This window comes from Rhodamnia argentea, chromosome 1 (genome assembly GCF_020921035.1).
Source record: "Rhodamnia argentea isolate NSW1041297 chromosome 1, ASM2092103v1, whole genome shotgun sequence".
NCBI lineage: Eukaryota > Viridiplantae > Streptophyta > Magnoliopsida > Myrtales > Myrtaceae > Rhodamnia > Rhodamnia argentea.
Window position 1 is genome coordinate 11,587,301 of NC_063150.1, and position 15,980 is coordinate 11,603,280.

The window sequence follows — 15,980 nt, forward strand, 5'->3', positions numbered from 1 at the left end:
GAAAGCCACGATTCCGGACCTAAGGACTATGAGTAATGCAGTCCAAGCCGACGTTGCTGCGTCCAAGCTGAGGGCTCCTCCGTTGTCCTTACGCATCCATGGCCTGTGCATCCCGATTTGGCCCGGCTGAACTTTTAGATCTAGAGCCTTGGTGGTGAGTGACAACGGTCTATTTGGCAGCCGGTGGCCATGGATGGACAGATCTGAATAGCCAACCTAAATGATGGCTGTATGCGATGCCAACAGTCATGGACGACGACCAGATCGAAGAAAGTAGATGGTGGAGGAAGAAGAGAAAAATCATACATATATTTAGCTGACACATGTCAATCTATTATTGGGTATGAGTAAAAATTGCGTGCTACATCAATGATTGACGTGGCGCTTTGCAACCACTGAATATTTTCTTGGGCATCGAGATGTGGTCACATGCATTAATTCCCATTAGGGGAGAGGGAGAGCTTCTTGCCTTTGTTTGGTTATTGATGACAACCTGAATGGGGCTCCTATTATGAATAGTAGGATGACATATTTCATCACCATCAAAGTCTTTCTATTTCCATAATCTTCTAAATCACAAGCCTTAACGAGCGTATTGACTATGTGGCAAGGCGCTAACGACTCAATCAATTCATAATTTTTTTTTCGTATGCTTTTGAATAAAACGATGGGAATCTCGTTTGTATTTTGGGATGGAAGCTGTATTCCGATAGCTACACAATAATGGATACAAGATTTGGTAGTACATTCGAAATTTTAAGTTTGTGAACTATGTTTACATGTAATTCCCGTGCTAAGAAATAATGAACGCCCTGTGAGAATGCAGTCAATATTGCCTGGCAGATCTGATCTATGATCCTATAGAATGTAATAACTTCTGAACTTTTTAGTCTCCTTGTGAATAATTTATCTTTGACTGAACCGATGGTATGAATTGAATTCAAACGGGCTTACATGTTTGGCGAATTTAGCAAGCTCTCCCTTAGAAAATTGGCTGTCATTGGCTGGATTTGATGAACGAGGAACCACGTAAGATAAGCATTCTTGTGAGGAATCTTCGACTTTTAGTTTTGGAGTTCTCCGCCTCTCCTTGGTGCCATGAACTCCTGACAGTCTTGTTCGGAATTTCAACAGCCAAAGTTAGGTCGAAGCTCGGGTAGTTACGGATGGGACGTGAAAGTAGAATCGAGATAGGGACCGATTTGATGATGAAACATCGACCCAGCACATAAAAGCAATAATCATTCTCCTTTCTTGAGATGCTTTTCTTTTGCCATTTAATACATGAGATATCTTGATTGTGTTCATCGAATCGTCATTCTCTATATTTTATAATAAAGCAAGGAATCTTTTGAATTGCGTCACGAGTTTGAGCTGCTTATGAAATGCTGGAGGATTGTTTTGGTTCGTTCAAAATCAGATGTGGCCGTTAATCCAAAGTAAATATGGATTTTCTTGTGCGTTGTTGCTTGTTGGATAAAATTCTCCAAGGTTTGATCAAGAAAGAGAAGGGTGAGAAAAAGCTCCAATGGACTCGGTCACTACAGGACAAAGTAAGGGTCACACACATTTTATAAATACTTATGTTCAGTTTATGTGGGCAGAGAAGTCCTTGTCGGAGAAAGAGACAAAAGGCAATTTGCACCCCCTTAGAAAGAAAACAAAGGGTCCACCACATAGTTTTCCTCTTGTGATTGGCCAATTTGATTGGTTAACTGGGTACCTGCATTAGTAGGTAGGTTCATCTCTCGTAACCAAGGCAATTCACTCGCTCGTGCAGTAGAAGCAAATGGAAAGCTTCAGGCATTTTGGGCTTCATTTCTCTTGTTACACCCTGGCAATCTAGATAACACTATTGCATCCTCTTGTGATCCTAACGATGCTGGCGTTTCTTGCTGGGTGTCATAAATAATGCAGAGAAGTTACTAGCACTTCATCTATCGAGCTTACCGAGGCTCAGGGAAGGAAATCGATGCTCTTATGGCACAAGTCTGTTAATGCATATATAAATAGGGTAAAGAACTCAACATTCTAGGGGAGATGAACATTCTGATCAAGAAAAAGAGCTTGCCAGGACCAGGAGCATTGTGGCGAGGCATGCTTACTTCTTCTTTCAAATCTTTAAGGTATTCATCGGAGATATCTTGTTTAGATGTCAACAACGTGAGTGAGCTATGGACATTCTACAAAGTTTATGCGATGGATGAGTTGAGGGTGATATCAGTTGAACTCCATTTCGTGCATGAGGTGCTCTACACAAAATCATTGATTATACATTTCAAACGGAGTTGCATTTTTCGAATTATACTCTTTACTGATTGAGTGATAGCTTTCGTCCTGTTCAATCACTTGAACAAGCATTGGTTCCTCAAACTCAATATGAAAATTACTTATTTCCTTCTTTTTGGAAGAATTGCTCTTGATGTGAGAACTCCATTCATGCTCATTTTTTACGATTGGACTATTGTCGGATTCGAGTGCTCCAATCCATTTTCAAAGGCGTTCAGAGTCCCGTCTTTGCTTGCAACCTTTTATCTACGTGCTTTCGAGAGAGCTCGAAAAGGACATAAAGCGTGATCGGCCTTTGGGACATCATTGCTTTTTGTAATATCTGTTGTTTTCCGTTCCGTATGGCTGATAATGTTCTCTCTTGTTTTCGTCAAATTTATGAGATCGCCGAACTATGTGCTGGTCGGAAGAATGGCGAGTGGACGTTTGCAAATAGGGAATTCTGTGTCCAAAAACCCCGCTTCATTAAAGAAGCTTTGAATCTTTATCTTTAAGGAGATGAGACATAAACCCCAAGCATGGCGGATCGATCCGACAGAGGTGAGGAAGATATTTGAGGCTAGAGGAGATTAGTTTCTCAAGATGCTGTCGTATGCAGCAATTCACATCAAGGGAGAAGCAACTGTGCAGGTGCTAGGTAAAGGTGGAGAGTTAAACCTTTTCACGTTTTGTTACTTGAGTTTTTCGATTAGTTTTGATCGGAAATCGCTAAACTATTACATAGCTCACAAGTGTTTGTGGACGTCCGATCTTACTTGCAAACATCCATTCTTCTCGTTTCGAACTCACGATAGCATCCAAACTTTGTTTTACTCCCCAAAGCCAATCCCATAAATCAATAAAGCTTCATAGAGTCTGTCTGTCCAGTTGTAGATAGTTTGCGTCTTCACAGATTTCCATGCTCGATCTCATGGATACATATCGAATTCTATGAAAAGCTGTACTCGATGAAAGTCGTATGTCCATACATGATCAAGGGCATCCAAAAATGCCTCTTTGCACGGTTTGAAGTATCTCGCTCCCTACAAATGTCCTCAAATCGAATCTTGTCGGTAGACCTAACTTCAAGCCATAGTCAACAAAGATCTACATAAAAAGTAGCTTGATTAACCACAGCGGACGCTACACTGGCTGGAGGACCTCAGCATGTCTATGTCCAATGTAGAATCATTCTTCTCGGAGAATACTAGCACTCAAACTCAACGTAGGTGCAACTATCGAACCACGAGGAAGGCTTGTCTCCACCGATAAAAATGTTCGAAATAAGATCCCAAAACAGATCTCCATCTGAGTAAAACTTGCCCTTAGAATGTTTACGTCCGACATGGGACATCTGTTAAAGCTTCTTTAGCAACAAGCGCCAAACGAAGAGTACCTCGACTGATGAACTAAGACAAAGCGTCCTCACTTGGAGAAATCAAGAAGGCGTGCAGGCACAAGAGACCGAATCTGGTGCGTCATTCCTCGTCCAAAGTGATAATCGTCAGTCAGTCACTCATCACCGTCATCGAATATAATCCTTTCATCGCCAACCGGTGAAACCTCGACACTTGCCGATTACTTGTGTCGCTATCACTTGCCGACTACTTGTGTCGCACATTTCAATTAGCGGATTTTACCAAACGCAGTTAGTGCGAAAACTCCTATGGCAACGCTGCAAGTAAGTTGCGGAACTGCAGAAACCACCAGAAACTTAACTTTGAACTGGAGAGACTAACTTCATTGACATTTTACAGATCTGGAGATGGAAGCGCTACCCTTAAAGGCTACTTTGACCAAGTGACAAGGTGCTTGCAAGCCTTATATACAAAATACATGTCTAAGGACACTCGTCTACAGCAAACATTACCTTCACATTACAACCTTATTGGTCCAAAGTTGCTGGAGAAACGCTCGAGCTGAGACCAGATAAGGCTTCCGAGCGACAGCCTCGGCTTTTCATCCCCGCTTCTGCTGATGAGACCCGCCGACAATGCTGACATTGGACCCTGAGGAGTGCTCGCTCCTGAGGACTTGTTTACGATCACGACCGATCCCCCGATCTCCTTCCTCACCAGTTCCACCGTGCTCAGGTTCACATCGTTCCCAGAAGCTTCCGTCACGTGGAACGACCCAATGGCTCGCTCTCCGTGGACCCTCACCTCGGCCCTCGTGATCGATAGGCCGTTCTCCCGGAACACCCTGGTCACATCCGAGAGCAGGCCCGGCCTGTCCTGAGTGCTCACTTCTAACCTCAATCCCTGCGAAAGAAATCGAAACAATATGTCAGGATCCAATCGCACAGGACACATACATGAGAAAGATGAATCGTTCGGGACAATACATGCGACCCTCGGCGCTCGACTGCGGCCAGGAGGCATTGAGTGAGTTTGTGCTTCTTGGTCTCGGAATCCAGGGTGCATCCATCCTGTTGCCTTATGAAATACTCCTGTATGACACCCGCAAACCATACAATCTCTTTGTTATGTCAAGGCACATTCTCATACAATGCTAGAATTCAACCTGCGGCCACATTAATACCTTATGACCTTATCACAATTCGGATCAAATTGGTAATACCCAACATGTATTTTTTCTCAAAGTAATAGCTTAAAAGCTTTTTGAGGTTTGATTTTAGCATAAAATACCTGATTAGCCAAAGAGCCCTCTGAGCTAACTGATGCATGGAACACAACATACTGCATGTCCGTTAGGGCGCACACGGTGTCGAACAGCAGCTTCGGCCTGTCCCTGCTCCGCATGTTCACCACCGAGTACCCTTTGTCTTTCCAACTCTCGATCGACACGTGGGCCCCCTCGCACCCGCCTCCTCGGCTGCCACTGCCCACACAACCGCTGCGCCCGCAGCAGCGGCACTGCTCGTAGTCCCTATCGGCGAACATCAGCTGGTGGAGCCGCCGCTCGGCGTGCATCCGCCCGGCCACGGGAGCTGTCAACCTCACGCTCCTCCTCTCCCCCTCGTCGTGGTGGGCCTCGACCACGTTCTCCAGCCTCTCCTTTATCTGGGCCAGGCGCCAGGGGTCCACGATGGGCCCGCCCCTCGCCTCGTCCTCCACATAGAATATGCACGCGGCCCGCGCATGGTGGGTCCATGCCACCGCTGAGGCGATGTGGCATGCCATCTCAGCCAAGGCGGCCGACATCTCGGACAGCAAGCCAGGCCGGTCCGTCCCTGTCATCTCCAGCACCGTGTGCTCGGAGGACACGTGGCGAGGCCCGAAATGTTTCCTCTGCGACGACGCTTGTAGTTCCTTGGAGAGACCCCCTCTCCTCGTCGCACACAAAGCCTGTCGATTGTACCATTTTATTTAGTTATCACAAGAAACTCCTACTAATTCCACTACCTATACCACATTATTCCCTAAATACAGTCTCAATTTTTTGAACTTATGTTATACACGTGGCAAAGTGCAAATAGGGAATTATGACGTAATTAATCACCTGTTGAATGTAAAGGATGAGGCTTTCGTCGGTGAGCTTGCTGCCGAGCTGGTCCGTCACGTGGAACACTGCACGTGCCACGCCATGCAAATTAAAGCCAATTTGCTACCCCCCCACATGGAAAAGTTTCAGACTCGGTGAGACTTTACTCACGCATGACAAGATAAAAGCCAGCTTTCACCAATCATCTGATTGACGAGTTCGTATTGTTGTGGGGCACAGCTAATTATTTAGTCGTATATCAATCTAATTTTTTTTTTCTGAAAATACATTAAAAAAAAAGGAGAAAGAAATAGGTGTTGATGACGTAAGAAAAAGATGGTCGGAGGGGTGGGTGTTACGGACCGTCCATGAACCATCCGCCGTCCGAGGAGATGTACGACTTGGAGATGACGAGGTCGAGATCTGTCAGGACTTGGACCATCTCCAGCAGGATCCCGTGCTTGTTCGCGCTGTCCACCTGCAAATCCAACCCAAAATAAACAAAGAAAACACTAAATTACAAAACCAACAAAAAGAAAATTGAAAGCTATGTCTTTTACACGTCACACGTTAATGGCAAATTATCAATTCGGGTCTATACTGAATTGGGGAATCTAATCTAATGTTTTCATCGACTTTCTCTTGAGGAGTTCGATTAAGATCGGAATCTTGTTAATTAACAACGTTAATGGAGGAGCGACCAAGAAGCAGATTACCCCACGGCCAGCACGCTCGAATCTTTAATTAACAATCCGTTAAACTAATCCACGAGACTAATCCTAAATCGTGGGCGATGTCGCGGTATCTTCCTCAGTTGCTTTCACGTCTGTGGGTAGGATATTTACCCCACTTGGACCCCACCGTCTTGGGATCTTTGCAGAATTGAATTAAAAAATAACCCAAGTTGGATTAATTTTATAATCACTACCCTTTCGCGGAAAAGTTAAATCTAGATGAAGAGAAATGTATTTGTCAATCTGACCTTCACGAGCGTGCAGTCTCGGCAGGTCTCGTTGTCGATGCAAACCCTGCAAAACCCAGATGGACACACTTATAAACGAACCAATCCTTTCGATAATCAAGATTTACAAACAAACGTTAAATTGGAATGAATTAAATCACGATAAGTTAGACGACGAATTACCGAGCGGGATAAATCCTTTCAATGAGGGTATCGTAGTCGGGATCGATGTATGGTTGATAAGAAGCGACCTCCATTTTGTCTTTGCCAATGCCCTCGGGGTTTCGTCGTCACAACCGTTCACTCACATGGAAATTGTTACGCCACTGCAAGTCCGTTGAACACAAATCTTTGATCAGCATAATTAAATTTCTCTTGCAAATGTGCAAGCGATGTGTAGCTTTTGTCTTAAGTTTCAGATGTGATTGATGCTAGAATGGGAAATAAAATCTGGTTCAAGCTTATCAACACAGACATTTTCTACTAAATTAGGGTTTGTACAGCTTCTTCCTTCGTGATTAAAGACAACGAGCCATGTTTTTTCAAGGAAATTGCCCGACCCAGTTCTAAACAAATAATATCCGGGAAGACTAATTCGATGTCTTTCCGGGATCAAATAAAAATTAGAGAAAAAAACAATGGAAAAAGAAATTGGAAAACAAAAAAAAAGTCAAAATCCATTGGAAAATTCATGCAAGAGGTCTGAACATAGATTTTGCAGCCGAACACGAACAGTGCCTGAAAAATTCACCCTGAAAAACCTATTCCGAAATCGAAAAACCGAACACGCGAAACGCGACACGAATCGTTTTCCACAAGTCCACGGGACTATTCTACAGCTCGAATCATTGGAACTGATCAGCGTCTAACTATTCAGGCAGGATACCGCCGCCCATTGTTTTTATCAAAGAACGAATTTATATCACCCTTTCGTATAAAAAAACCGACAGAAAAAAACCCAGATCAAATCATACAAAGGCTTAGCACCTTACGTGGAAATCCGAAGCTCAGAGAAGGACCGGTGACGCTCGCGAAAACAGTGTCGGAAACGGAAGCCTGTCTCTCCGCGGTGCTCCTATCGGTTTTCAGATCCCGGTCGCATCGGTTCCCCGATCGGATCGGCGACGAGAGGCGGAACAGCAACAGAGGGAGCGAAAGGAAGGGGCCTGATCGCGCGGCACGAGCTTTCCTCGCAGCGCCAAGACAACCCAAACCCAGCTCGCATTCATCGCTCTTCTTTTATAGCCCCCACAGAAAAAAAAAAAACAATGAAGAAGAAAGAAAGACAGAAAGGGCGAGTGAGAACGAGGAGGACGGGGATTTGCGAGATTTAAAAATATTATTGCCGTCTGCTGATATTTATATATGTGGTGGGGGGGACGCAGAAGAAGAAGAAGATGATGAATGAGGGCGTAACGCTTTTCTGCGTAATCTGTCTGTTCGATTAAACCTTTTTTAAGGTCGTTTCCAACGTGGGGTCGCACAGAGGAGGACGAGATTTTAGGGGTTTTCCGTCCTTCCAGATGGCTGGGGTGTCGATCCGGTTGCCACGTCAGGCGGGGGCGACACGTGGCGAGGGACAGCTCGATGGCGCACGCTGTCGGCCGTGCGGCGGCTCTCGCTATGCTGGCGCCTCGCGGGACACGTGTGGCCTACGGGACAGTGGGTTTTGTGGTCGCGAAGTATCCCTTCGTTCCTAAGGGAGTTAGATTATCTTTTTGTGGAAAATTCTTTCTTTCTTACCTTAATTTTGGGGAGCCACGCTTTAGACTTTTTACCAAGTCAAATCCGTGACATAGAGGATTGATCCAGATGAGGGAACTTGTTGGAGCAGGATCGATACGGCGCACCGATAAGTGAAATTGACAGAGAGGTTGGTCAAATCTCGACGGTTCATGTCACTCTAATTTGAGAATATGATTATTCGTATATCTTTTTTTTAATGGAATTGAAAAAGGTGCGTTCATACTTTGAATTAAAGGATCTGATTCGAGGAGCCGATTGCGGATTGAAATTTGGCTAAAGTTTGATCGATAATTAAGCTAGGAAAGAAAGTATTTTCAGGCAGTCCATATGGGGGATTGATTCAAGCAGGGGACCTTGGAGTAGGATTGCTATGGACATATACCGACAAAGGAAACTCACGATTCGGATCCGACAGTCCATATCGTTCTAATTTGAGAATATGGATATTCCTAAAAAGATTTTTTGAAAACAAAAAGTTGCGTTGATACTTCGAATTGAAGGATGATGTGAGTGCTCGAGAATTTAAAGTTTTCCTCAAAATCCACACTTTGCTTTATAATTTTATTCTCATTTGTAATCTGATATTAATTATGGTAGTATTTAGAAAGGTGCAGCATGAATAGAAATTTAATTGGTTAAGTATGCATGCTTATTGATCAATATAAGTGAAATAGAAATGGAAAATTACTGATTTCAACATTCACAAAAATAAAACTTCATTGTACATCACGCAAGTGTTATTCATGATTTTGATTCATTGCTTTTTCGTATTTCCTCATGTTCTGACCATATGTTCAATAATGTATTTTTTTTTTTGGGGGTCAAAATTCAATAATGTGTTTCTTTCTTTTTTGTCAAATCAATAATGTATTTCATGAGTCGCTTTTTCTACTCTTGATACACATTCTGATCTTGGTATGCATCGATGAGTAAATCTAATCGATCCTGTGCATTTGCTTTGTCATCGGCCCAATTCGCCATGGCAAGATGCTGCCTTATCTCTCTCTATTCGCCTCGACAATGGCGGGGCTCCGTCGTTGATGGTTGAGCTTGTCTATGGCTTCATCGTCATCAATTGAGCTAGCCTTTGACGATGCTAGATCTGACTCCCTTTTGGATGGTGGAGACCGAGTTGGCGAGAGAGAGAGAAGGTCGCAAGACAATGGAAGCAGAAGAGACTACTCCGCATTTTGCCCCGGTAGGCGTGGTGGTGCGGCGGAAGGAAGCGACTTGCCGTCGTGGCCGCTGGATGGTGGCGGCAGAGGGCGGAGGAGAATAGATAGATGGAGTGAAGTGGGCTAGGGGGTCTTTGTGGCCTGTATTTTCCTCATCCATCGGGTCTAGTGATTTAATAATGTTGAACGCCGCGTGTCGGGATAGCAGCACTTTGCCTCCCTACTAAAACAAAAATATACTTTCGTCCAATTAGTCCTTGGATTTAATGGGTTGTGAAAAAAAGCTAAAGTCCAATACAAAAACTCAACGTCATAAATTTGATATATCTATTTTATCATCTAGTAAACCATGAAATAACTCTCTAGGAAGTAATCAAAAGAATCTAATGTACTAGCATTTATCAATTTCACGATTAGCAAGTCAATCAGGATAGCGATTTTCTTCTCGAAAATTATGTTGTACCGTGAACTTGAAGTGAAAGCGCAACGGATTTAGGGCATGCATGGCAACATTTCTATTTTAAAAATCAACTTCTGACTATAAATTAATTTTTCTACTTCTGCTTCTAAGCATAAGTTAATTCTTTTACTTTTGGAGAGAAGAAATTCTTTTTTTTTTTATTTCTTCAAATGGCTCCAAAACTGCTTCTAAATTGAAAAATGAAGCTGCATAATCACATGGATTTCCCCTCCAGAAGCACTTGAGAAGTAGAAATTCTACTCTAGAAATATTGTCATGCGCGCCCTTAACCTATGAGAATTTGAAAACCCGAGAAAGCCGGTCAACATATAAATCCAAAAGAACTCTTAACCAGCCCATCATAGTGCACCATAAATCAAATAATAAAGGTAAAACTCTCCAAAAAAGGACAAAAAAAAAAAAGATACGTCAAATTTGCTAGCGATGAAACTGTATGCTTCACGACATGCAATCGAACAGGAAATCGGTGGATTGACGGTTGTTTAGTCAGTTGCAATGGAATGATGTGTAGTGCCCAAAAAAAAAAAAAGAACGATTATGCGACGCTCTAAATTAAACATAAAAGATAGATCATAAATATCTCCAAACTTTTCCTAATCAACTCAATTTCACCCCCCTCCCACAAACATTCCAATCGATTTTGGCCAGAAACCAGAGCACATGACTCTCCTGATTCAACATATTGAGGGTTGAATCGTCCAACAACTCGTTTTTTTACTCTCCTTAAAATAATTGTCAATCGAAATTGATCTAAAAACTGACCTTGTGACCAGAACCTGGTATGTCTGATTATCGTTTGAGTGCCATAAGAATCTTTGTGGTTCTTTATTGTTCATGCATAACAAAGACAAAGACAAACGAAGAATGTAAGTCCTCACCAACATGGACGCCATGTCCCAACTACGATTGGTGCATTTGGAATCGAAAATGCAACAAATTTTGAGCCTCAATTGGGCATATCATATGCACTAAGTTCCACCCAAAATTGATCGGAATGTTCGTTCGGAGTTGGGGGGTGGGGGAGACAATGAGTAGATCATTAAGGCTGCATTTGTTTTGCTAAAAAATGAATGATTTGGAAAATATCATCCTAAAAATGATTGTTTAAATTAATCAATTGATCAAAAATGCTTTTCACTATTGACAATAATTTATGTTTAAATATTTTCGTGAATGATGAAAAGTATTTTTGATGGTTTACTTCATGCCCTACTGGCACATTGTTCAAACTCTAAGCAAGCATTGGATGCATTTAGAGGTATCAAATGGATGGGTCGGGTTGGGTTTGGGTTGGGTCGAATATGGTCCAACCCATATTGACTAATTTAACCTATTTTTACCCATTTTCATGTTATACAATACAAATCTAGTGACCCATACCCAATCCGACCTATATTATTAAAACACTTCAACATTAAAATCCAATTTAGAGAAAACTGTTTCTTATATATTTTTAAAATATATATATTGCCAATTTTTTTTATATGGTTTTCTTAGCTAACCCATTGATCACCTAATTAAAATCCATTTAGGATTTGTTAGGTTTCTAAGTTAACCGTTTATGACTTACTTTTAAAACTTAAGGAATCCATATATGACCCACCACATGAAATATGGGTCAAATATGAGTTCTAGACCAATTTTGCCACGTCTAGGTGTGTTGGATCATGCTAGCCCAGTTGCATATATTATTAGATCTTGCGGGTCGCATATTGCATCTGGTGCACAACTATATATATATATTTTTTCCTCAGATTCCTTCCTCGGAACTTGTTGTTGATCCATAGTTGAAAGATGGATTTGCCCCTCCTCTCCTCCGAATCAAATCCAAGAGGATTGCCTCATCATATCATCAAGATCATAGCTCCGTAATGACCACGGGACCCGCAAGGCGGTGGAGAATGAATGGTCTGAGTAAAGCAGAGCAGCTCGATTTGTACAACCCATGAGCACGAGCGCAGAAACCCGACTACCTGAACGAGAATGAGAGAGAGAGCATGTAGTGGTAACGGCCATGGCGGTTGTGAATGGCTCTTTCGACGAAGATGGGAGGGTGTGTCAAGCACTTGCGACAAGGAGTATCCGAGCTGTGTGTCAGCCTCATCGGCCGCTCGTTGGTTCTCCCTCTAATTCTCGACCTTTCAAGCATCGTTTCGAGAAGCCAATACCACCATCAAACTAGCTGCCCTCAAACCATCTAGATATAGAACTTACACCACAAACAACTGTCGGATGGCGTCTCACGCACAACCACGCGTCGCCTTTAATTGTACGTATGAAAGTGATCTCATAAAGCCTATAAATATGTTAATATAATCTATATTATGATATATCAAAATATACAAAATTTTCTTATTCGCTTTTTTGCATTATTCTCAAGTTTGCAAATATTCATACTATCATAATCTAAATATATCTAACAATGGCATTTCCAGATCATCGTCCTGCCTCTTGAAAGTTGCAAATGACCTACTTTTTACCTTTGAAATTCGAGTAAAAGCGTCAAATTTTTCGTTCATAGGGTACAACGTGCTCATGACACTTCCAACACATTATAGATGAGCAACGTAGCATTGTTGACTCACAAGTTGGTCATCAATTATCACAAGATGTCGGTCGGAAAAACATAGAATATTGTAAGATGACCTATAAGCCATTGAAGAGATTAATTTATAAGGCGGCGTAGAAAGGGTCAAGAGCAATTTGCTTTGCTAGGGTTTCTTTGTGTGGGAGTGAGGAAGTTGCCCTACAATTACATCAAGCAAAACATATGACCGTCCTTTGTTTTAGAGGAGTGCAGTTATTCATTTTTCACGAATGAAGTCTTACATCGAATGAAGTTGAACATAACCCGATTCAGACAGATCTAGTAAGCTATTTTACAATTAAGGTGCTACCCCGTATAAATACGGAGATGACCAAGGTTATTTTTGATTTACTATACGACAAAATGAAGCATTCGGTTACTTGTAGTCAATACGAGAACATCAATATGACTATGTCACGTTGCATACATCATATGGTCAAAAAGAAAACAAAGCTTTATATAAACACCACCAATGAAGCACGGATTATTTGACCAAAAGCATGGATTCTTTTGTAAAAAAAAACACGGACTCTAAATGATTCTAGTTTTCGCTAATATTTACGAAACAAGTATATATGGTATATCCGTCGCACAAGTTATTTTTCTTTGCATGACATTCGATGATACGCATGACTTATTTACATAACGAGAACACGACAAATAATGTATTCGAAATACAAGAGTGTTATCTCAAATCCGACCCGATTTTGTTAGGCCTAACTCGCACATAACAGGAATTAATACATCCTCGTCGCACGGTCACTTACTTGGTGGTGTTAAACTAAGGCCGTAATATTTCAGATATCTATGCGAATAGATACGAATTGCAAACGGGATCTTGTCGGCCCTACTGGCCTTAGGGGGTGGGTCCCCCTCATTTTAATACCCTATCCTGTTCCCCATTCCTGGAAGTCGTTGGCGTGCATTAAAATCTCCGGGTCCCCCACACCCCGACCCTTTATTTCCGTTCCCAAAGAAGAAAGAGTTCGACGAAACCGAAGCTGATCTGCAGAAACCGAACGCTTTTGGCTTTGCCTTTTCGCAGCCGACGCTCGGCGACTTCCCCGCCACCTCCCAAGTCCCCAGCACAGCAGGCGCGCGCACCTCCCTTCTCTTCTACGTCACCCCTGTTTTCTCTCACTCTTTTTCGTTGAACAGGTTCTCTCTCTCATTCGTTCTTATCCACGCCTTATCCCTTCTCGCTTTGTTCTTGAACACGCCCTCTTTTGTATGAGTTGTTTTAGTCATACTTATATATAGATTGCGAACTCCCAGTTCGCCTTTTTGTTCCCTGGAGGAGAAATTTTCTGGAAAGTTCGTGTGAATAGACAAGGAAAGCCCGAGCGAGTAGGTTACAAAAAGGTTTCTTTTTCGAAGTGATTCCTACAGTTTTGGGCCCCCAATTGAACAACGAAGGATACCCTCTTGGGTGGAGTCCGGATTCGTTCTGTTTGGTGTGTTGATTAGGGGTGCTCTGTTTTCGTGGGGGGAATTGAGGTTCTAATTAGCAGCCCAGGGCGGTCATTCGATCCCGTGCGTCATGGATGCCAGATTGGTGAAGTCGGGCATCGCTTTCACGCGGAGGAGGAAGAGGTGGATTCTCGCGGTTGCGGCTCTAGCGTGTTCTGGTTACGGCGCGTACAGGGTGTATAACTCGCCCCTGGTTGCTCGGAAGAGGAGGAGGTTCTTGAAGCTCGTGGGGGCTTTGGTTTCATTGGCCGAGGCTGTGTCCGAATCATCCGAGACCATCGCACTCGTCTCAAAAGATCTGAAGGAGTTCCTGAGGTCTGACTCCGATGAGGTCCCAAACAGCTTGAAGCAAATTTCAAAGATCGCAAGGTCAACGGAGTTGTTGAAGTCCATAACTGAGGTATCCAGGGCTTTGACTGTGGGTGCTCTGCGCGGTTATAGGTCTGAGTCTAAGAACAATGTCCATGGAAATGGTGGGAATTCGGGTTTCGCGGATCAGGTTCTGGATAAGCTTTTTACGCCTGCAGGGTCTGGTTTCGCATCTGTTGTGGTAGGCAGTCTAGCCAGGAACTTGGTCATGGCTATTCATGCCGCCAAGCCTTCTAGTCAGCAATCACAATTCGGCAATCCAGATGGTAGCGATCATTCTACCACAGAAGGGAGTACTGTTCTGAGATGGCTAAATGTGCTGTGCGATGACAAGGTCAAGGATTTAGTTGGTGATTGCATTCAGCTACTTGTGAGCACTGCAGTCACTGTTTATTTGGAGAAGACGATGGAGGTTAACACCTATGACGATCTTTTCTCCGGGTTGACAAATCCGAAGCATGAGAAGAAAGTGAAAGAGATGTTGGTGTCTGTTTGCAATGGTACGGTCGAGACTCTGGTGAAAACATCTCACAATGTGCTGAAAAGTTCAAAATCGAATGCTAATTCGTGTCCGGGTTCTCCTCGTTTGGCTATAGAGGGAAGCAAAGGATTGAGATTCAATGGAGTGGATTGGAAGCAAGGGGTGTTGAGTCACAAGAGTTCAAGAGACTCGTATGGTCTTGCTAAGGACAGTGGTTGGGTCAGTAAAGTGTCATCAACTTTGGCTGTCCCCAGCAATCGGAGGCTCGTTCTCGATGTGACCGGTAGGGTTACATCCGAAACCGTGAGATCTCTCTTGGAGTATTTGACAGAGAAACTCTACGATGGTATGAGGCAGGGCGTTAATGCTGTTCACGAGGAAGTTCTGGATAGGGGTGTCGAAGTTGTGAGATATGTCACGGCTAAGTCATCCACCATCACCACCATTTGTCTCTCTTTGTGCTTGCATGTGCTGGATGGTGCTTCTATTTTGGCACCATTTTGACCGGACAAATCTATTTCTCTTGATCACCTCGGTCATCCGGTATATTTCTTCTGAAGTTTGAACCTTGCAAGAGCGGCCAGGAAGTGCCCAGGAGTGTCCTCTTAACCGCCATGGTGCTACTAGTCTGTTCATTCAGTTTTTGTTGCTCTGCCCTCTCTGCATACGAAGTCTCTTCGGGTGAATAAAGGCTCGCTATTTGATTAGGGTCTGTCACGGATGGAAAACGAGTTCATCGACACTCCTGTGCAGCTGGGTGGCTCGGACAGTTCCATCTTTCTCGGGTCACTTTGCTTTCAGATTTTTTTTTTCAATGATTAGTTTTTTAAGAACAGATTGTATTGTTTGATTAGGGGCTATTCCTAATCGTATGTTGTTGTATCATAACTTTTTGGAGATTTTGCCCCGGGGTTGATCACTGGGACCAACTTCCTTACTGTAAAAAGTTACTGTTCAACGTGAAATACCAATTCTTTCCACTGTACTGGTGCTTGGAT

General features: G+C 43.1%; 2 protein-coding genes across 5 annotated transcripts; one reads left to right on the forward strand and one right to left on the reverse strand.

The window, feature by feature from the left end:
- Positions 1–3,984: 3,984 nt before the first annotated feature.
- Positions 3,985–8,096, reverse strand: LOC115747004 (ACT domain-containing protein ACR1). Of its 3 annotated transcripts, none has more exons than XM_030683015.2 (8): positions 7,666–8,096; positions 6,857–6,999; positions 6,695–6,740; positions 6,076–6,190; positions 5,731–5,798; positions 4,917–5,576; positions 4,613–4,717; positions 3,985–4,529 (listed from the first exon to the last, which is right to left on the reverse strand). In XM_030683015.2, exons 2-8 carry the CDS (start codon positions 6,928–6,930, stop codon positions 4,146–4,148), a joined length of 1,452 nt encoding a protein of 483 aa, XP_030538875.2. In that variant the 5' UTR covers positions 6,931–6,999; positions 7,666–8,096; the 3' UTR covers positions 3,985–4,145. The 3 variants fall into 3 exon arrangements, with proteins under 3 accessions (XP_030538875.2, XP_030538873.2, XP_048127541.1); XM_030683013.2 differs by having other exon boundaries at positions 7,661–8,096; XM_048271584.1 differs by having other exon boundaries at positions 6,857–7,009; positions 7,664–8,094.
- Positions 8,097–13,590: 5,494 nt separating this feature from the next.
- Positions 13,591–15,663, forward strand: LOC115747006 (protein PHLOEM PROTEIN 2-LIKE A10-like). Of its 2 annotated transcripts, none has more exons than XM_048275812.1 (2): positions 13,591–15,126; positions 15,211–15,663. In XM_048275812.1, the coding sequence occupies exons 1-2, from the start codon at positions 14,203–14,205 to the stop codon at positions 15,484–15,486; spliced, it is 1,200 nt and encodes a 399-aa protein (XP_048131769.1). In that variant the 5' UTR covers positions 13,591–14,202; the 3' UTR covers positions 15,487–15,663. The 2 variants fall into 2 exon arrangements, with proteins under 2 accessions (XP_048131769.1, XP_048131765.1); XM_048275808.1 differs by having other exon boundaries at positions 13,593–13,820; positions 13,923–15,663.
- The last annotated feature ends 317 nt before the right edge of the window (positions 15,664–15,980 follow it).